The 15,747-nt window shown below is 64.8% G+C and overlaps 1 protein-coding gene across 3 annotated transcripts; it reads right to left on the bottom strand.

Moving 5' to 3' along the window:
- Window positions 1-135: 135 nt before the first annotated feature.
- Window positions 136-15,324, bottom strand: MIER3 (MIER family member 3). 3 transcript variants are annotated; one of them, XM_036020148.1, is made up of 15 exons: window positions 15,190-15,297; window positions 14,233-14,257; window positions 13,620-13,736; window positions 11,154-11,302; window positions 9,080-9,214; window positions 8,565-8,636; window positions 7,604-7,727; window positions 6,527-6,612; window positions 6,261-6,333; window positions 5,329-5,480; window positions 3,736-3,817; window positions 2,211-2,305; window positions 1,079-1,206; window positions 846-988; window positions 136-742 (listed from the first exon to the last, which is right to left on the bottom strand). In XM_036020148.1, the coding sequence occupies exons 4-15, from the start codon at window positions 11,199-11,201 to the stop codon at window positions 285-287; spliced, it is 1,596 nt and encodes a 531-aa protein (XP_035876041.1). In that variant the 5' UTR covers window positions 11,202-11,302; window positions 13,620-13,736; window positions 14,233-14,257; window positions 15,190-15,297; the 3' UTR covers window positions 136-284. The 3 variants fall into 3 exon arrangements, with proteins under 3 accessions (XP_035876041.1, XP_028379737.2, XP_035876040.1); XM_028523936.2 differs by lacking the exon at window positions 13,620-13,736 and having other exon boundaries at window positions 15,190-15,324; XM_036020147.1 differs by lacking the exons at window positions 8,565-8,636; window positions 13,620-13,736 and having other exon boundaries at window positions 15,190-15,324.
- Between the last annotated feature and the right edge of the window lie 423 nt (window positions 15,325-15,747).

Genomic DNA, 15,747 nt, shown 5'->3' with positions numbered 1-15,747 from the left:
CAGGTCTCACCGAGGGGGGAGACGGGCCGGAGGAGGGGGGCGGGGAGGCGCCGGGGGCGGAGCTTAGAGCCGCCCCGCGGAGTCCGGCCCCTCCGACTCCGCCCGTCACGGTGCGCCCGTCCCGCACCTGTCCCGCACCCGTGGGCCGGGGCGGGGAAATACTCTTGACAAATCAAGACATAGTTCGTGTTCATACTGACATCACTGATGTCATAGAGAAGGCGTTCACGCTTCCAGTGAAAGACTACGCACCCCCGGCCTGTCCGCGCGCTGGCGCGCGCCGCTCACTCCGAGTGCAGGGCGGCGTGCGGGTGCAGGCCGTGCGCGCCGATGAAGCCGTTGGTCTCGCCGGCGGCCAGGCTGCCGAAGTCGGCCACCGACACGGCCATCTTGGCGCTGGCGATGTGGTGCGTGTGGTGTTCGAAGTCCACGCCCAGGTTGCTGACAGACACCTCGTTGAGGAAGGGCTCGGGAACGGCGATGCCCACCTTCAGCCGCTTGGCGGGCCGCTCGGACTCCTCGCCGCACAGGTTCAAGGGGTTGAGCTCCGGCGGGTAAAAGCCGGTCTCGAACAGGTTGAAGCAGTCGCCCTCCCCGCTGCTGGGCAGGGCGAGCAGCTCCTCCGTGCCCACGGGCACGTGGCTCGCCTGCGCGCGCGGCGCGCTGCCCAGCGCCGGGAAGCCGTCGTCCAGGCAGTTCCCGTCGGCGGCGCCGCAGCCGGGCGGCGCGGCGCCCGCCAGAGCTGGAGGGGGCGGAAAGAGCTCTGAGCCCGCGGCCTGCGCTGCGGCGGGAGGGGCGGGGGGCGGGCCTCGCCCGGGCCCCCGCGCGCCCTGCGCCCGCCTTACCTGTCAGGTCCCCGGCGGTGAAGGAGCTGAGGAGGTTCAGCGGCGGCTCGGGCACCGGCTCGGCGCGGCTGGAGGTCAAGGCCGGCGAGTTGACCGCCCCGCCCAGAGCTTCCGTCTCGTCCACCAGGCGGTCCATGTAGTCCCTGGGGACACACCCGTGACTCTGGGGCCGCGCACGCGCGCGCGCACCCAGCGACGGCGCGGAGCCCCGGGGCCCAGCCCGCAGCACTTACGTGACGCCCGGGTGGTGGTTGTACCGCTTCTTCCCGAACCTGGTCTGCTGCGCGAAGTAGTCGTAGCGCTCGGACTTCTTCCACATGTAGTAGAAGGCCACGCACTCGGCCACCGTCCGCGTTTTCACCTGACGGACCGAGTGGGCTTTTACAAACAGGCCCCATGCGTGTTTTATGGTCGACTTTTTTTTTTTTACAACGCTGTAACTCCAATCCGTGGGCCATTTTCAGAATTATGAAATTCTGAACATTTTAGGAAGTTACCCTCAAAAGCCCCATGTTTGTTTACTTGAGTCATAAAGTATTTGTTTACAAAATCAACGTGCATCTAGACATTACCCCACACCTTTATGGAGAACCCTACAACACTGGCCTCTCCCAGCGGCCCTGACCGTGGCAGGGCCCTTCCTGACCCCAAGGGTTCTGTCCGCGACGGGCTCCACGGAACCCACCACCCCCTAAAGCCGGACGCAGGCACGCCCTCGGGGAGGAAGGGCTGCTGGGATCCCCTGGGAGAGGGGCCAGCACCCCCCTGGGAAGCAGGACGACTCCCGGCCGGGAAGCTGGCTTCCCCGCCAGCAGGCAGCTGGCGCCCAGTGCCCACAGAGCGAGGAGAGGACGACCGCGACAGCTCAGGGGCCGCGGCGTCCTGGCCGCACCGAGTCCACCCCCACTCAGCCCCGGGGAGCCCGGGCACCCAGACCCGAGGCCGTGTCGCTGTCCTCCACTGCTGTCCTCCACGCTGTCCTCCACGTAAGTCGTGGCAAAACTGGTCTTTGGGGGCAACCCAGCCTCCTTCAAAATCTCTTATCTATTCACCAAGTTAGACGGGTCGTCTCATCTTTGAGAAACCATTAAGTTTTCACACAAAAAGCATGAAACTATTTGACATCGCACGGGAAAGTCCAGCGAGGAAACCATTTCCGAGGCCGCACGGCCCCACACGGGTCAGCACCAAGTGGAAGCCAAGGGAGCAGGCGGGAGAGACAGGCTCCCCGGCACCCGCAGGCCTGCGCCCTGCGAGCAGCTCGGGAGCCGCCGCCCGCGTCTCGACCCAGGGGACCGGGGAAGTAGCTCCCTGTGTTCGCAGTGACCACTCAGCGACCCCTCGGCGCAGACCTGCCTGGCTTACCTTGTTCTTCTGTATCAGGTAAAAGTCTTTTCCAAAAAGCACGAGCGCGTGCTCGAAGCTGCGGCACTCCTCCTCCGTCCACGCGGCCATCCCGTCTGCGGGGATTCCAAAACACAGTTCACCGGCCTCAGAGCACCGCCACGCACGCCGGCGGGCTCCACTCCGCGCGTCTGCCGTGGGGAAGGCCACGGACTAAATCTCTCTCTCTCTCACACTCTCTCTCACACACACACACACGTTCTCACACACACACACACATTCTCACACACACACATTCCCGGGGCTGGAGGCTTCTGTTGGAACTGCCAAGAGAATGGACACTAGAAACCTTGTCAAGGGGCCGACAACACCAAAATACAGACACTGGGGTTTTTTTCCTGCCTGGTGGGACAAGAATTTAATGTTTTTCTACAATTTATGCTCATTGCTGTCCTGTTTAATACTATAAGCATATATATGTCTATTTTTTAAATGAAAATAACAAGTTTTTTACTCAAAAAAAAAAATGCGTTACTCTGGCTTTACATCGAAACCGCGAGTCTGGAAACGGAGACCGCAACTGCCGGCGCCCGCCACCTGAAGCCAGCGCCTGCAGGGCTGCGCTCTGGGACGCGGAGGGAACGGGAAGGGCGTGCGCCCTCGGCAGCCCAGGCACTGGAGCCCCAGCCCCTGCAACCAGGCAGGCAGGGCGGGCAGGGTGAGCTTAGGGACGCGGGGGCGGCCCCCAAGGCCGGGCGTGGGAGCCCACGAGATAGGGGAAGAGCAGTCTGAACTAGGGAGGAAGCCGGCAGCTTAGTTTTTGACACTCACGAGAGCTTAAAACAATGTTTTCTCAAAGAAGCAACTTTTACAAGGAAACATCCAACAGACTATCTCGAGCTAGGGCTCCGGTGTCCCGCTCTCGGCTCCTGTGTTTCTCCAGGAGCTCCGAGTCTGCAGCGCTCCTGAGCGCTGTCCCCCCACCGCACCGCACCGCACCACACTCAGCGAGCGCCCGGGCCACACACCCGTCTCCGTGACGATGGAAACACTGAAGTTGAGGGAACCTTTCTCCTCGACACACACACAAAACAAAACTCAAGCATCGGGAAAACGCCGCTACATAATTATTAAAAATACACCTTTTGCAATAAGTTCAACGGCACATACTAACTACGGCACATACTAACTACAGGTTTCTTTTTTATTATTCTCCTCCCACCTCCTGTCCATCCTCCTCCCCAAAAAAGAACAACTTTTCCCCCAATGATACCGTGAAGTTGTTCTTTTTAGTCACTTCAGGCACACTGTCCTCCTGGGCCCTACCCTGCCCTGCGCCCGGTTCCCCCAGACCGCGGAGGCGGCACGGCTGACTGCTGGACCGGCCTCTGGGCCGCCCACAGACAGAGGGGGGGGGGGGAGGGGTGGCTGGGCGCCCACAGACGGGCGAGACCGTGCGGCCGGCCGTGCTGCAGAGCCTGACTGCCCTGGCCGCCCTCACCCAGTCTGACCCGCGCGGCCCGCTCCCAGCCCGGGCACTCCTCACCTTGAGACGCCTTTCCGTTGCAGCAGTACCTCTCGATGGCCTCCTTGACGTTGTGGTTGCACTTGAGAAGTTCATACAACGCCTGAGAGAGGGGGAGAAACCAGCCGATAAAACCAGCCACCACTGGTTCATACTTGACAGCATCAAAACCCCCCAGCCCCCCAGCCCACCCCCCAGCCGGCGTATCTGAACGTCTCGGCGACTACTGGCTGAAATGCCCCGGACCCCCGGACCCCCGGAGACGCGCGTGCCGGGACGTGTGGTCTGCACAACGCCCTGAGGTCGGGCTCCGGGGCCCGGCCAGTGCCCACCGCTCGGACGGAGCCCAGAGCCGTTCCTGACGTCTTCTTGCGGGGTCCTCTGACCCGGGGGGACGCCCGCTCCGGGCTGCCTCTCCCACCCGGGAGGACTTGGAACCGCAGTGCTCTCTCCAGAACTCGCCCCCCTCGCAGGGTTGAGTGACCGACGGCGGCGGCAGCTGGGCCGCAAGTGCGGGTGCCATAGTGACCGGGTTGGCCGTGGCCTCGGTCACCTCCACCCCCACGAAGGGTCTGTTATTTTTACTTCGGGTTTCTTCCTATGGAGTCTGTTTGGAATTATGAATATACTGAATAGAAGTGGACGGAAATCAACAGAAAGTTAGGTAATGACCCACCTTCCCAAGTAAGTTTTGAGACAGGCAAGGAGAGCTCGGTACTGGCAAACCTTTGCCAGCAGCTTAATTTAACCTGCTGACGTATTAATACCAATAAGCTAGTAATCGATACATGAACAGTGGCTCATTAAAGAGCCACCTCAACAGTTGCTAAGACAGCGTCTGGTAAGTCAGCCCCCGCTTCCAGGGTTAAAAGAGCAAAACCACGGTGGCCGTGGGCAAGCAGTTCCTGCCCGACGGCCCCAGCAGCCTGTGCGGGCCCGGGGCTGGCCCCGCTGCCCCAGGAAAGCAGCACCCTCGGGAGACGCGCTGCAGACGGTGGCTCGCCCGGGTGGGAGCGGGAGCAGGAGCAGCGGCGGGCACACGCACACGCTGGAGGGGTGTGAGGGCGCCACGTCAGCCAGGCATGCGCCGCGTCCCGCCGGGAACCCTGAGGCGGACAGACGGGAGCCGGGGCCTGAGGGGCACAGACACATGCCCGTTCGGGGGCAGAACGGGGGCGGGGGGGCTACCCTACTCAAAAAGTCCTGCAGGCCACAAGCCGCCCCCGCCCGCCCCCCACGACCAGGAGCGGGGAGTTCGAGAACCACCCGGAAAGGCCTTCACCACAACCCTGGAAGTCCCAGGGAGAAGGCCTGAAGAAGTGGCGTCACAACCCCGGAGCGGGGCACACGGTCACCAGGAGTGACGCGTTCAAGAATTCCCGGCAGCAAAGGAGGACAGGACTCGGTGACCAGAGAGCACAGGACAGGACCCGGAGCGGGAAGGCGACCAGGGGAAAGACGTGACAGAGTCTCGGGACTGTTCTGTAAGCCGGCATTTTCCGAGGCGTAGCAACGCACCAGACGCCCCACAAACAGAAGCACCCAAAGCACAGCTGAAGGGAAACGAGGGAAGAGACGTGACCCCAGCGGCCGCGCGCGTGGGGGCGGGCCCACCTGCTCGTTGTCCCGCGTGAGCGCGCCTGCCCCACCCCGGGCGGCCGCCTTCTCGCCGCCGGTCCTCAGCGCGGCCTCCACCAGGTACTCCGTCACTCTGCTCTCCAGGACCTCGCCGGGCCGCCACAGCAGCTGGTCCTCCTGCTCGGGCCCTGGGGACACGGGCAGTGAGCACTGGGGCCGCGGACGCCGGCCCTGGCGGGCCCCTCCCCGGGGCCAGGGTCTCGCCACGCGGACACCGGCAGCCCGACTGGCGGGCACGGCCTGCCTCTCCTCAGCAGGGCTTTCAAACGGTTCCCTAACTTTATTAACCACCAAGCATTCCGGCGGCTACAGCGGGGGGCTCCTCTGGCGGTTGAGTTCACCCCCCATCAGAGGGCACTCTCTCTGCCCCCCAGGCCCAGCAGCCTCCGCTGTGCTGCCACCACGGCCTCCACTGGACCCTCGTTAGGGAAGAGGCCAAACCCGCGTGGCTGCCCCCGCCCCCTCCCTGTTTCCAGAACCAGCCAGAGCGGGGGCCTACCGGCCACGCGAGGAGAGACCAACCACACGTCGGTGGGGGGTGTGTGAGCGAGAGCGGAGCCCCCACGCCCCACCTCCTGCTCTTCCAGGGCTGGAGCTGGCCGGGCAGGGGTTTCCCGGGGTCTCCCTGTCCCTCCGGAGTTTCCTCCCCAAGAGGACCAGTCCCAGCTTCCCCGTTTCCTCCGGGGGCACAGCTCCACCCCTCCTGCCAGAGCGGGAGGGAGGCCGAGGGGTGGGTGGTGCGGGCTCCAAGCCCCACCCGCGGAGGCCGTGCTCCTGAGCCGGCCCCCCCTCCCCAGAGCCCCGGGCCCCCCCACCGCCAAGGCTGCCCTGTGTTGGGTGCAGACATAACCATGTTAAGAGGCAGCCCCGCCCACCGAGCTGTCTCCATGGAGACCGACGCCCCTTACCTCTCTCCTGCCCGGCGTAGGCTCCGAGGTAAGGGGGGATCTCCGCCTGGTACTGCAGGCCGATCATGATCTCCTGCAGGGGACGCAGCGCAGGGACAACTCACCACTCTGAGGACAGGCACCGGAGAGGTTCCTGCTCCCTGGATAGCCACCGCAGGTCAAAAGAGGCTGCACCATGTGGCGGCCGAGCTTCTCACATCGTTTACAAAGCCACCTTGATGCTTCCATCCAAACGGCCACCGCGTGCCGGCGGCCGCCCCACTCACCTTCCTCAGGTCTTCGGGCGAGTCCCCGCCGTCCGCCTCCACGCCCTCCACCTCGGGCTCCTTGTCCCCGTCGCAGGCCGTGTTCGCTGGGGGGGGGGGGGGGGGCGGGGGAGGAGGTTCAAGTTCATCTTTGTGGCACGCGGAGGAGCCCCTGGCACCGAGCGTCTGCTGCAATGGGCCGACCCAACGAGATCGGGGCGGACACGCGGACCCTCTCGCACTGTCCCCACGCCTCTGACCCCGAGCGCGGCCGGCAGGGGAGCCACGGAGAGCGCGTGTGCGGGCGTGCCCCGCCCTGCCCCTGGCGTGTCTGCGCCACATGAGGAAGAGCCATCTCAGGCCCCACGCTGGACACGCTGGGACAGGGGACACCGAGAACCTGGGGCTCCGGGTGGGTGAATTCACGTCTGGGCTGGGCCGCAGGCTGGACGCCCCCGGAGGGCGTCCTCACGATCACTCGGTTGCGTCCCTGAGTTTGGGGGGCCGGGCGCCCGGCAGGGGAGCTCGGGCACCGAGGCCCGGTCCTGCTCCTCAGCCTGGGCTGCACGCTAAGCCTCCGTGCACACGTGTGTGTATTTGCACTAGTGAGCTGAACAGCTGCACCACAAAAATGCCTGCGAGATAAGTGGCCCATGAGAAACTATTTCCGTGCACAGACCTAAGTACTACTGATGCGCACTAAGGGATGACACCAAGAACAGAATAGAAAGTAATGATTAAATAAATCACTAAAAATAAAAAATAAACTTTGACCAACGGATGGTTTTCAAAAACAGGAGAGGAGGGCCCTCTACCGTCGGTCCGGAAAAGTCTGCCTGGCCCCACGGCTGGAGCAGGACCGGCCCTCGCAGGGGCAGGCGGCCCCGGGGACCAGCAGCCACACAGAGCCGCACGGGCTGCTGGTCCCCGGACACGGCTCCAGCTGCCCTCGATCCCAGCGAAAAAGCTCGAGTTCTTACTCAGGCCACGACGGCGTCTCGTCCCAGCTACGTAAAAACCCGAGACTCCCCCGACCGCCCACTGAACGCGGGACGAGGCGGTGGAGCCAGAGCAGCCGGGGCCGGCGCCGCGCCTTACATCGCAGCGGCCGCGGGAAGAAGTCGGACGTCTCGTGGGAGGTCACGGACGGGGTCAGGTCGTCGGCGGAGGACTGCGTCTCCTCGTCGTCGTCCCCGGACAGGAGGTCCTTGGCTATCTCCTCCTGTGGGGGCAGGGGGGCGGGCGCGGGGGGTCAGACGCCAGCGCCTCCCGGGGTCCGCAGACGCGCCCGTGGCGGTGCGACTGGGAACTAGCTGAAGCTGCTTCGGTTCTGAGAAAATCTGAGATTCCACAACTTACCTCACGTAACTATTTACAGACACTCAGTACTTAGCTGCACCCAGTAACTACACTGTTCAGGTTTACAGCGATTTGTCTCAGAGCCGATCTGAGGCCGCGGGCTGACCGTCAGGGACTCCCGAGCAAAAGCAGCCCCACCAAGTGGGGAACAGTTGAACTCACTTCCCACCAGAATGAATATCGTCAGCCCCAGCACCTGAGGGTTCCGCGCCCACGGTCAGCCCACCGGGGGGGACCTGAACCGTCTGGGAGAGCGCCCCCTGTCGCCGGCGTGGCCCCGACACCCAGGCTCCCCCGCGTGTCACCTCTGCGGCACTGCGGTGTCAGGGGCCGGAACCACCCAGTGGGGGAGGGGGGACCTCCGCACGCAGGCACACGTGCTCACCATCCCACGGCCGGGGCCTGAGCCCCTTGGACACAGGGGTTCCCGGGGGTCCTGGGGCCGACCCGCCCACCCCCACAGACGCTGGGGGACGCCTGGCAAGCCCCCCTCCTGCCGCGAGGAAAGCCCACCAGCGAGCACCCTGACCAGTGGTGACACCACCTCAGCGGAGACAGGCCTGCACGTGAGGCCGTGTGGGTGGCGGCTGCCCGGTGCCGGGCCCCAGCCGGCGCACGCTGTCTGCCGAGCGGCCACGGCCTCCAGCCCCCGGCAGCACATTCACACGACATTCGACAGAGAAGCGGGAAGGAAACTCACAGGAAGAGGTTCCAAGATGTGGATTCCTCTCCCTGCCCGAGAGCAGAAAGGCGAGGGAGGCTCCCCGGGGATCTGTTAGCAGAGACAGCTCGGTGTGAATGCTCCTCCGCAGCCACCGGGCCTTCCCGCCCGCGGCCTGTCGGCGGCCCCCGCAGGGCCCCGGGCCCGGCTGGAACCCGACTCCAACGCCCCCGCCGGAGCCGGCGTCCCGGCGTTCACGGGGTCAAAGGGGTTAGAGCAAAGTCTACGTTCGGGGAAACCCCGTCTGTGCGGGGAGGGCGGGGCGTCACGGGAGAATCCGCAAACATGCAAACTGTCAAGAAGCCGCCGCCGCGGGTAACGCAGTGTGACGAGAGCCGGACGGCACTCAAACCAGCCACCCGAGCGGGAAGAGCAGTGGACCGGGAGGGGGTTCACGTCTCAGAGCTGCCACGGCCTCTCACGGAAGGAAAACGCCACCCGGACCAGCCAGGGGCCGTGGCCCCGGGACCCCTCCTTCCCACGCCCGCGCTCACCTTGTCCAGGGTCATGTCCGGCAGCTCGTCCGCGAGGCCACTCGGGGAGCTGTCCGCGCTGGAGTCTGCGGCGGCGGGCAGTGCCGGCTCGCACCCGTAGAAGGCCAGCAGGTCCTCCAGCGGCATGCTTCCCTCCTGCGGGGCCAGGCACACGTGAGCACACGGCACGGGGCACACGTGAGCACGGGGGCGTCACGGCAGGGCTGCGCCCCCGCTGGACGCCAGGCTCGAGCCCCCAGCACCGCCGTTAACCGGAGTGTGGCCGCCCCACAGCCGGGCTCCGGGCCCCTCTCCCGGGGCCGCCTCTGTCGGGTTCACCTCGGAGCCGCTTCCCCGCAGCCACTGACCTCCTGTGACCTGCAGCTTGCCGCTCCGCGTGACTGCCCGCACGGTCACCAGGGGCCCCTGAGCAGACGGAGCCCCTGCCCAGCGCTCACGGACCCCGACGCCACCGACTGTCGGAGAGACGGCGCCCCTCCCTCCTGCCGGTCCTCCTGCCCCTGCGGCTGCTGCCTGTTCTGCCCTGGTTGTTGTACGCCGCCTGCCGGAGGCGGAGTCACTGACACCGCCCCGCCGGGGAGGAGCTGGAGGCTTGAACCACCAGGGCTCACCAGACGGAGCGCAAGACCCTGAGTGCGGACTAAGTGTCCCATGCGAAGGTGAGCGAGGAACTCGGCTCCTGACGACTGCCCCAAGTCTCCCCCATTTCCCCTAACACCCACTCAACGCAGACCACAGCAGCTCTCCTCGCCTCTGGAGAAGCACAGCGGAAGCTGCCAGACCACGTGCACCCCCGCCAGGCCCCACCGGCCTGTGACAAACAGCCGCCCGTGCGGCCCCCTCTAAGGAGACATCCACAGACCGACCCCCCCCCCGGGCTACATAGATCCGTGCCCCCCAGAGCTCGCACTGCAGACAGCTCTCACGCTTCCCAGCGCTCCACACCTGCCCCACACGCAGCACAAGCTCCTGGGTCTCAGGGGCACGGTCCCACTGCCCCCCGCCCCGGCTGGGGGATGCTGCCAGCTGCGTTCTGGGCTCCAGGAGCTCTGGTCCCGGCCCCACCCCTCCCCGCCCTGGAGGCAGTGTCTCCTATACATGTTACCTCTGTTCTGACACACACGTTTGGCTCACAGGAGATGTACTCATTTCTTAAACGACTGAATCTAACGGCACCTGCGCTGGATTCATCTGCCCGTGGGCGACTCTGTCTGGAGAACGCAAGGCCCAGCAGAGCGAGCCCAGCCCAGGAGCCTCCGCCCCCCGTCCCGTGTGCGGCGGTGGGACCCCCAGCCCACCGGCCGGGCGGGGCCGCAGGGGAGAGCACGGCTGTGAGAATGTGCTGCGTCGTGTTTGCGGAGGAAAGGGGCGTGAGGACTCGGGAGAGGCCGATGACCACCCCGCCGTGTTCCCGAGCGTCTGTGGTTCCGGGCCGATCACGAACGTGCAGGCTCGGTCAGCGTGCGGGGAAGCACAGCCCCGGGCAGGCCTCTCCTCGTGGAGCTGGGGCAGACGCGAGTGTCAGCCCTGCTCGCCTGAATTTACACTGACTGTGACTGGAACGTCACATCATCACATCTGCTCCTGCCAACTCTTAAGAAGATGACAGGGGTCAGGGGTCAGGGGAATCAGATGTTACTGACTTAAAACAGAGTGAAACCTTCTCTCTTCGATGCTCTCAGAGTAGCCTCGTCTACCAGGCCGCTCGTGACCTGCGGGAATGCCCCCTCCCTGCACCCCTGCAGTGAACACGGCCCGGCCCGCAGGCGGCAGCCTGGGCTGGCACAGGGTGCTGGGCAGGGGCTCGGGACCCAGGCTCGGGCCCTCCCGGGGCCGTGTCCCCACAGCCCCCCCCTGTCGTCAGGTGCGCCTCCTTCACTGTGCCGGCGCACACCTACGAGTCAGGGTCACAGAATAAGCCTTAAAGATTAAATAAAAGTGTACTCAGTAGCTACCCTCCCAAATGACGACAAAATCAGCGACACTCCGTAAACGATCAAACCCCGCAGAGCGGAAGGTAATGTACAACGGAATTCCAACACCCATCGCTGGAAGTTAAAGCCACACCCTGTACCTTCTCCAGGTCTTCGATCTCCGAGCTGAAGTCCTTGCCGCCGTCCATCACCTCCTCCTCCTCCTCCTCCAGGGCCCGGTCCTCATCGTAGCCCTGCGCCAGCGTCTCCGAGGTGGGGTCGAAGTCGTGGTCCTCGGAAGACAGAGACCCTGCAGGACGAGAGGGGCTCAGCGGTGTGGCAGGCCCCCACGGCTGTGCACGGGAGAGGGCGCCGGGGCTCCTCCGCCAGCGCCTCCTGCTGCCTGCGTGTGCGCTCACAGACGCATCTGCCCTGCAGGTCGCAGGCTGCAGGGCACGACCACCCGGTCTGCCAAGACCTCGACCCCAGCAGCAGCAGCAGCAGCCGCCGGAGGGATTCAACGACACTTCCCTCAGGACTCCAGTCCGCAAGGATGAGACTGACAACAGCAGCAAGGTGAGTTCCAGGCACAGCGGTCCTAACTAAACGTTCTCAGAGAGAAGTCAAACTTGCTTACGAGGTTAGTTTAATAAGTTTGTACGAAACCAATGGATGGAAGATCCCAGGATAATCTGTTATACACTAAGGCCAAACACTTTGGGAGAAGAGAGTATGTTACCCAAATTCCAAACCCCAACTAAAGGTGCACAATACAACAGAAACCTGGTTTCTGAACCAGCGCGAGTCTCTGTGAGGCCGCTGCCCGGCGATCTGGGCCGTGGCAGCCTTGCGGGCTCCCTGCGCGAGCCCGGCGGCGTCACACCGCACGAGCGAGCGTGCTCTCCCCGGGTGACTCAGACCGTCCGGAAGCTCACACGAAGGGGACACAGAGAACCGTGGGTTTGGGAGGACGTGGCCCATCGTGAGCTGCTCGTGAGATTGTAACACATTTTAATGGCAAACACCAAGATACAAGATACTCTGAAAACAAAGCGGAAAAGTAAGTAAGACCCATAATCCCAAGAGAATAAAATCAAGTGATGGAAAGTGGGACTCTCTCCTCGTGTTTGCGCCGGCGTCGAAGCCGATCGGACCAGTGACTCTCAGGGCTGGGAAGGAGCCGAGCGGCGGAACCCCGAGGTGCACGACGGGAGAAGCGGACGCACATTCGACGTGAAGAGTTTGGTCTCTCTTCAGTCAAGCCACGTAACATCCTGGAATTTGCAACACTTAAGGACGGCATGAGATCATGAGTAAAATACTGATCTAGACCTAAGATTCTTCACGATGGAAAAAAAAAAACACAGACATAATTCAATGTTCCTGATTCTCAGTTTGGACAATTCTGATCATTTGCTCCAAAAAAAACATACACACACTTTCTATGGGACGTTATTCTTTAGGAGGTTTGCACCACCACCTTCCTTTCTCAACGTTGAAAACATTATCTGCTTACTTTAGAACCTGTGGAAGTATAGGATCAATTTAACGTTAAACAAAAAAACATTACAGAGCCGAAAAGCAGAACATCTACCCTTACAAAATTTCTGAGGCATTCCTGGCCACCTCCGTCAGCACGGCTCCGCGGCAGAGCCCCGCCCTCGGCAGAGCCCCACCCTCGGCGGCCCCCACACCACTGGGTGCCCCCAGCAGGCTCCCCGTTAAAGTGGGAGGTGTTCAATGACGGCCAGGGGCGAGGGGCCTCAGGGTCTACTCTTGGCTCTGTCCCTGGGTCTCTGGGACCCGAGACAAGTCATTCCAACTCTCCGGGCCTCGGTCCAGCTCTTCCTTTGTAAAACACGCAGGGCTGGCTTACGGGGCCTCGAGAGTCTCTTCTAGCTCTGAAATTCTCTTTAAAATTGACTAATCGATTGAAAACAGAGTATGAATTTGTTTAGACCCCGAAACCACACACATCATTTCGCTTGCTGTTCCGACTGCAGCGTCTGAACAGCGGCGGTGCGAAATGGGAGAACCCCATTGTCGTCCAGATGTTTGGCACCCTGCACGTAAATGTTCTTTTCCTAAGACCAGTTACAACAAAGAAACGTCCTAAAACGGTTTTTAAACGTGAAGACGCGTGCAGCTCTGTTTAAATAACCACCCATCCCTTGTCCACCCTGTTGACTGCTTCACAAGACCCTAAGTGGGAATTAAGGGAGACCTCAAAAGTGGACCCAACGTGCAGCCACCTGCGGGGGGCGGGGGTGGTGGTTCGATGGGTCTGGGCACCCCCGGCCCTTGCGAACCAGGTGCCTCTGCACAGCCAGGCAGCCCCCCACGTCCTCCAGTGTCAACCAGGGAGCTGCGAGGGGACAGAGGCAGGTGGCCTGCAGACCCAGAGGGGGAGGCGGCAGCCCCAAGGGGCTGGGAGGGTGAGGGTCGTTACCCTCACGTTCAGGGCCTCACCGGGAGGGCTGCAGGGGCACCCAGGCTCCAAAGGGTGGCGAGGTGCCAATGCGAGGAGCTCTGGGCGAGTCCCCCGGCCTCCTCACATCCTCCCAGGGCTTTCCGGCCACAAAAGGCTAAGCAGCTCCGTGCTGGGCAGTGCTGCCCGGCAGGCTCACCTCAGGCCTGCCACTGCTTCTCCCGCCGGACTCCGATATCCGGCATCTCTTTGGATGGAGGCAGCTTTCCCTAACTCTCAAATTCCAACTGCACCACAATGAGCAGGCACTTCTCAACTACGGAAAACGTACGAGACACGATCAGGGAGGGTGGGCGTCATGCTGAATGACCAGCACACCCCCCGCGTCCTGACCAACAGAGTCCAAGGTAACACTGACCCCAAATCTCCGAAGGTGCGGGAAGCTGGCGTTGCGTTAACCGTCTCCGGCTTGGAAGAAAGAACACGACGTGTTGGAGTTAAAGAGCAGTTGTCTGTTATCGGGTTTGCAACACGGTGTGTTCTCAACAGGCAACAAAAGAGAAAGAGGATAGTACAGAGGCATGAAATCGGAAAAGATGGTTATTATGATTCAATAGTGTTGCCAAAAAGTTCTGTTATTCTGGGCTGATCACAACAACTTAATTACCAACATGGGCGCTGAAACTCTTAAAAAACAAACCATGCAAAAAGGCCTGGCAGACAATCTTTTGTGGGAGAACCTTCAGCGGCTGATCTCTGAGCCCCATCACCACGCCGGGGACCCACAGGAGACGTGAGAAAATAGGACACACCTGGGCTGGAACTCCCGAAAGAAGCCTAGGAGAGAAAGGAGAGCTTACCGTTAGCGGGGCAGCCGGGGCGGCCCGGACAGCTGGCCAGGAGGCGGCCCGCCCGAGTGCGAAAAAGACCCACTCGCCGCTCCGGCCGCGCTCGCCCGGGGCCCTCCCGGGCCCTCCCGGCCCCTCCCGAGCCCCGGGCGGCGACTCCGGAGTAACAGGCGGGTGCTGCCCGCCTGGGCGCTCGGCGAGTTACAACCAGAGCGTGGGTCCGCAGCCCCGCGCCGACCCGCATCTCAGGTCCCCGAAACCCCCGGCTCCCCGGCCCCGTCCTCGTCCCCCGGCACCTGCGCACCCCGCGCCCGCGACCCCTGTCCGGGCCGGGCGGAGATCGGAGCGCAGCCAGCCAGTCTCCCCAGACAGGGGCACCAATGCATCCTCCGTGCAGAGCGCGGAGACGCCGGTCCCTCCCGGGGGTCCTGTCCCCCGGCCTCCCCGCCACCCCCCCAGCCTCGGCTCCCCGGCCCCGGGGGACGCGGCCGGCAGCCGGCAGCGGACAGGGCCGCCGAGGGCCCCGGAGTGCACCGCGCAGGGTGTCCGCCGGCCCCGCACCTCGGACTCCCGCATCCCGCCCTCCGCTGCCCTGCGCGCCCGCAGCCGGGACCCCGCAGCGCGGAGCCGCTCCTCCCGCCGGCGCTGTCGCCGCCCGCCGCCGCCGCCGCCCCGCAGCCCGCCCGCAGGCAGCGCCCCGGCTGCGCGTCCGCCCGCGGCCCCGACTCGGCGCCGTCCCCGGCCCGGGGCTCGCCGCCCGCCGCCTCCGCCCGCCCGCCCGCCCGCCGCGGCCTAGCCCCGCCGGCAGCCCGCGCCCGCCCGCCGCCGCCGCCGGGGACGCGGGGCGCCCGGGACAGCCAGGCCGGCCGGGGCCGCGGGGCCGCCGGGCCGCTCGGCCGCCTCCCGCCGGGCCGCGCTCACCTCCGCCATGTTGCTGCCTTCAGGGCGAGCGGCGAGCGAGCGGCGCCGAGCAGGCCCCGGATGGCGCCCCAGCCAATGGCCGCCGCCGCCGGCGCCCGCCCGCCCCGCGCCCCGCCCGCGCCGCGCCCGCGCCCCGCCCCCGCCCCGCCCCGCGCCCCCCGCCCCGCGCGCCCCCCGCCCCGCGGCCCCGGCGCGCCCCCCGCCCCCGCGGCAGAAAAGTTCCTGCCCGGCCGGAGGCGCGCGGGGCGCGCACGGACGCTCGCGCGCCCGACGGACACGCGTCCGGAGGGGCGCGGCCGAGACCCCCGACGTCGCGGCGGGCGCGGGGCGCGGGCGGGGCGCGTGCGGGGGCCGCGGCGCCGACGTCTCCTAGCCCGGGAGACGGACTCGCGCCGGGGACTGGCGGGAGCCCCGGCCCGGGCGCGGGGCCGCAGGCTCGGCCCGCGACGACGGCAGCGCCCTGGCACCTGGACCTTCCCCGGACCCGCCCGCCCTACCTCGGCGCGCGGCAGCGTGGGGGCTCCGGAGGACCGCGACATCGACCTCGACGGGGCAAAG

The sequence above is a fragment of the Phyllostomus discolor genome, chromosome 3 (genome assembly GCF_004126475.2).
Source record: "Phyllostomus discolor isolate MPI-MPIP mPhyDis1 chromosome 3, mPhyDis1.pri.v3, whole genome shotgun sequence".
Classification (NCBI taxonomy): Eukaryota; Metazoa; Chordata; class Mammalia; order Chiroptera; family Phyllostomidae; genus Phyllostomus; species Phyllostomus discolor.
Note: the sequence above shows the minus strand (reverse complement) of the source record. Positions and strands in the feature narration are given on the sequence as shown.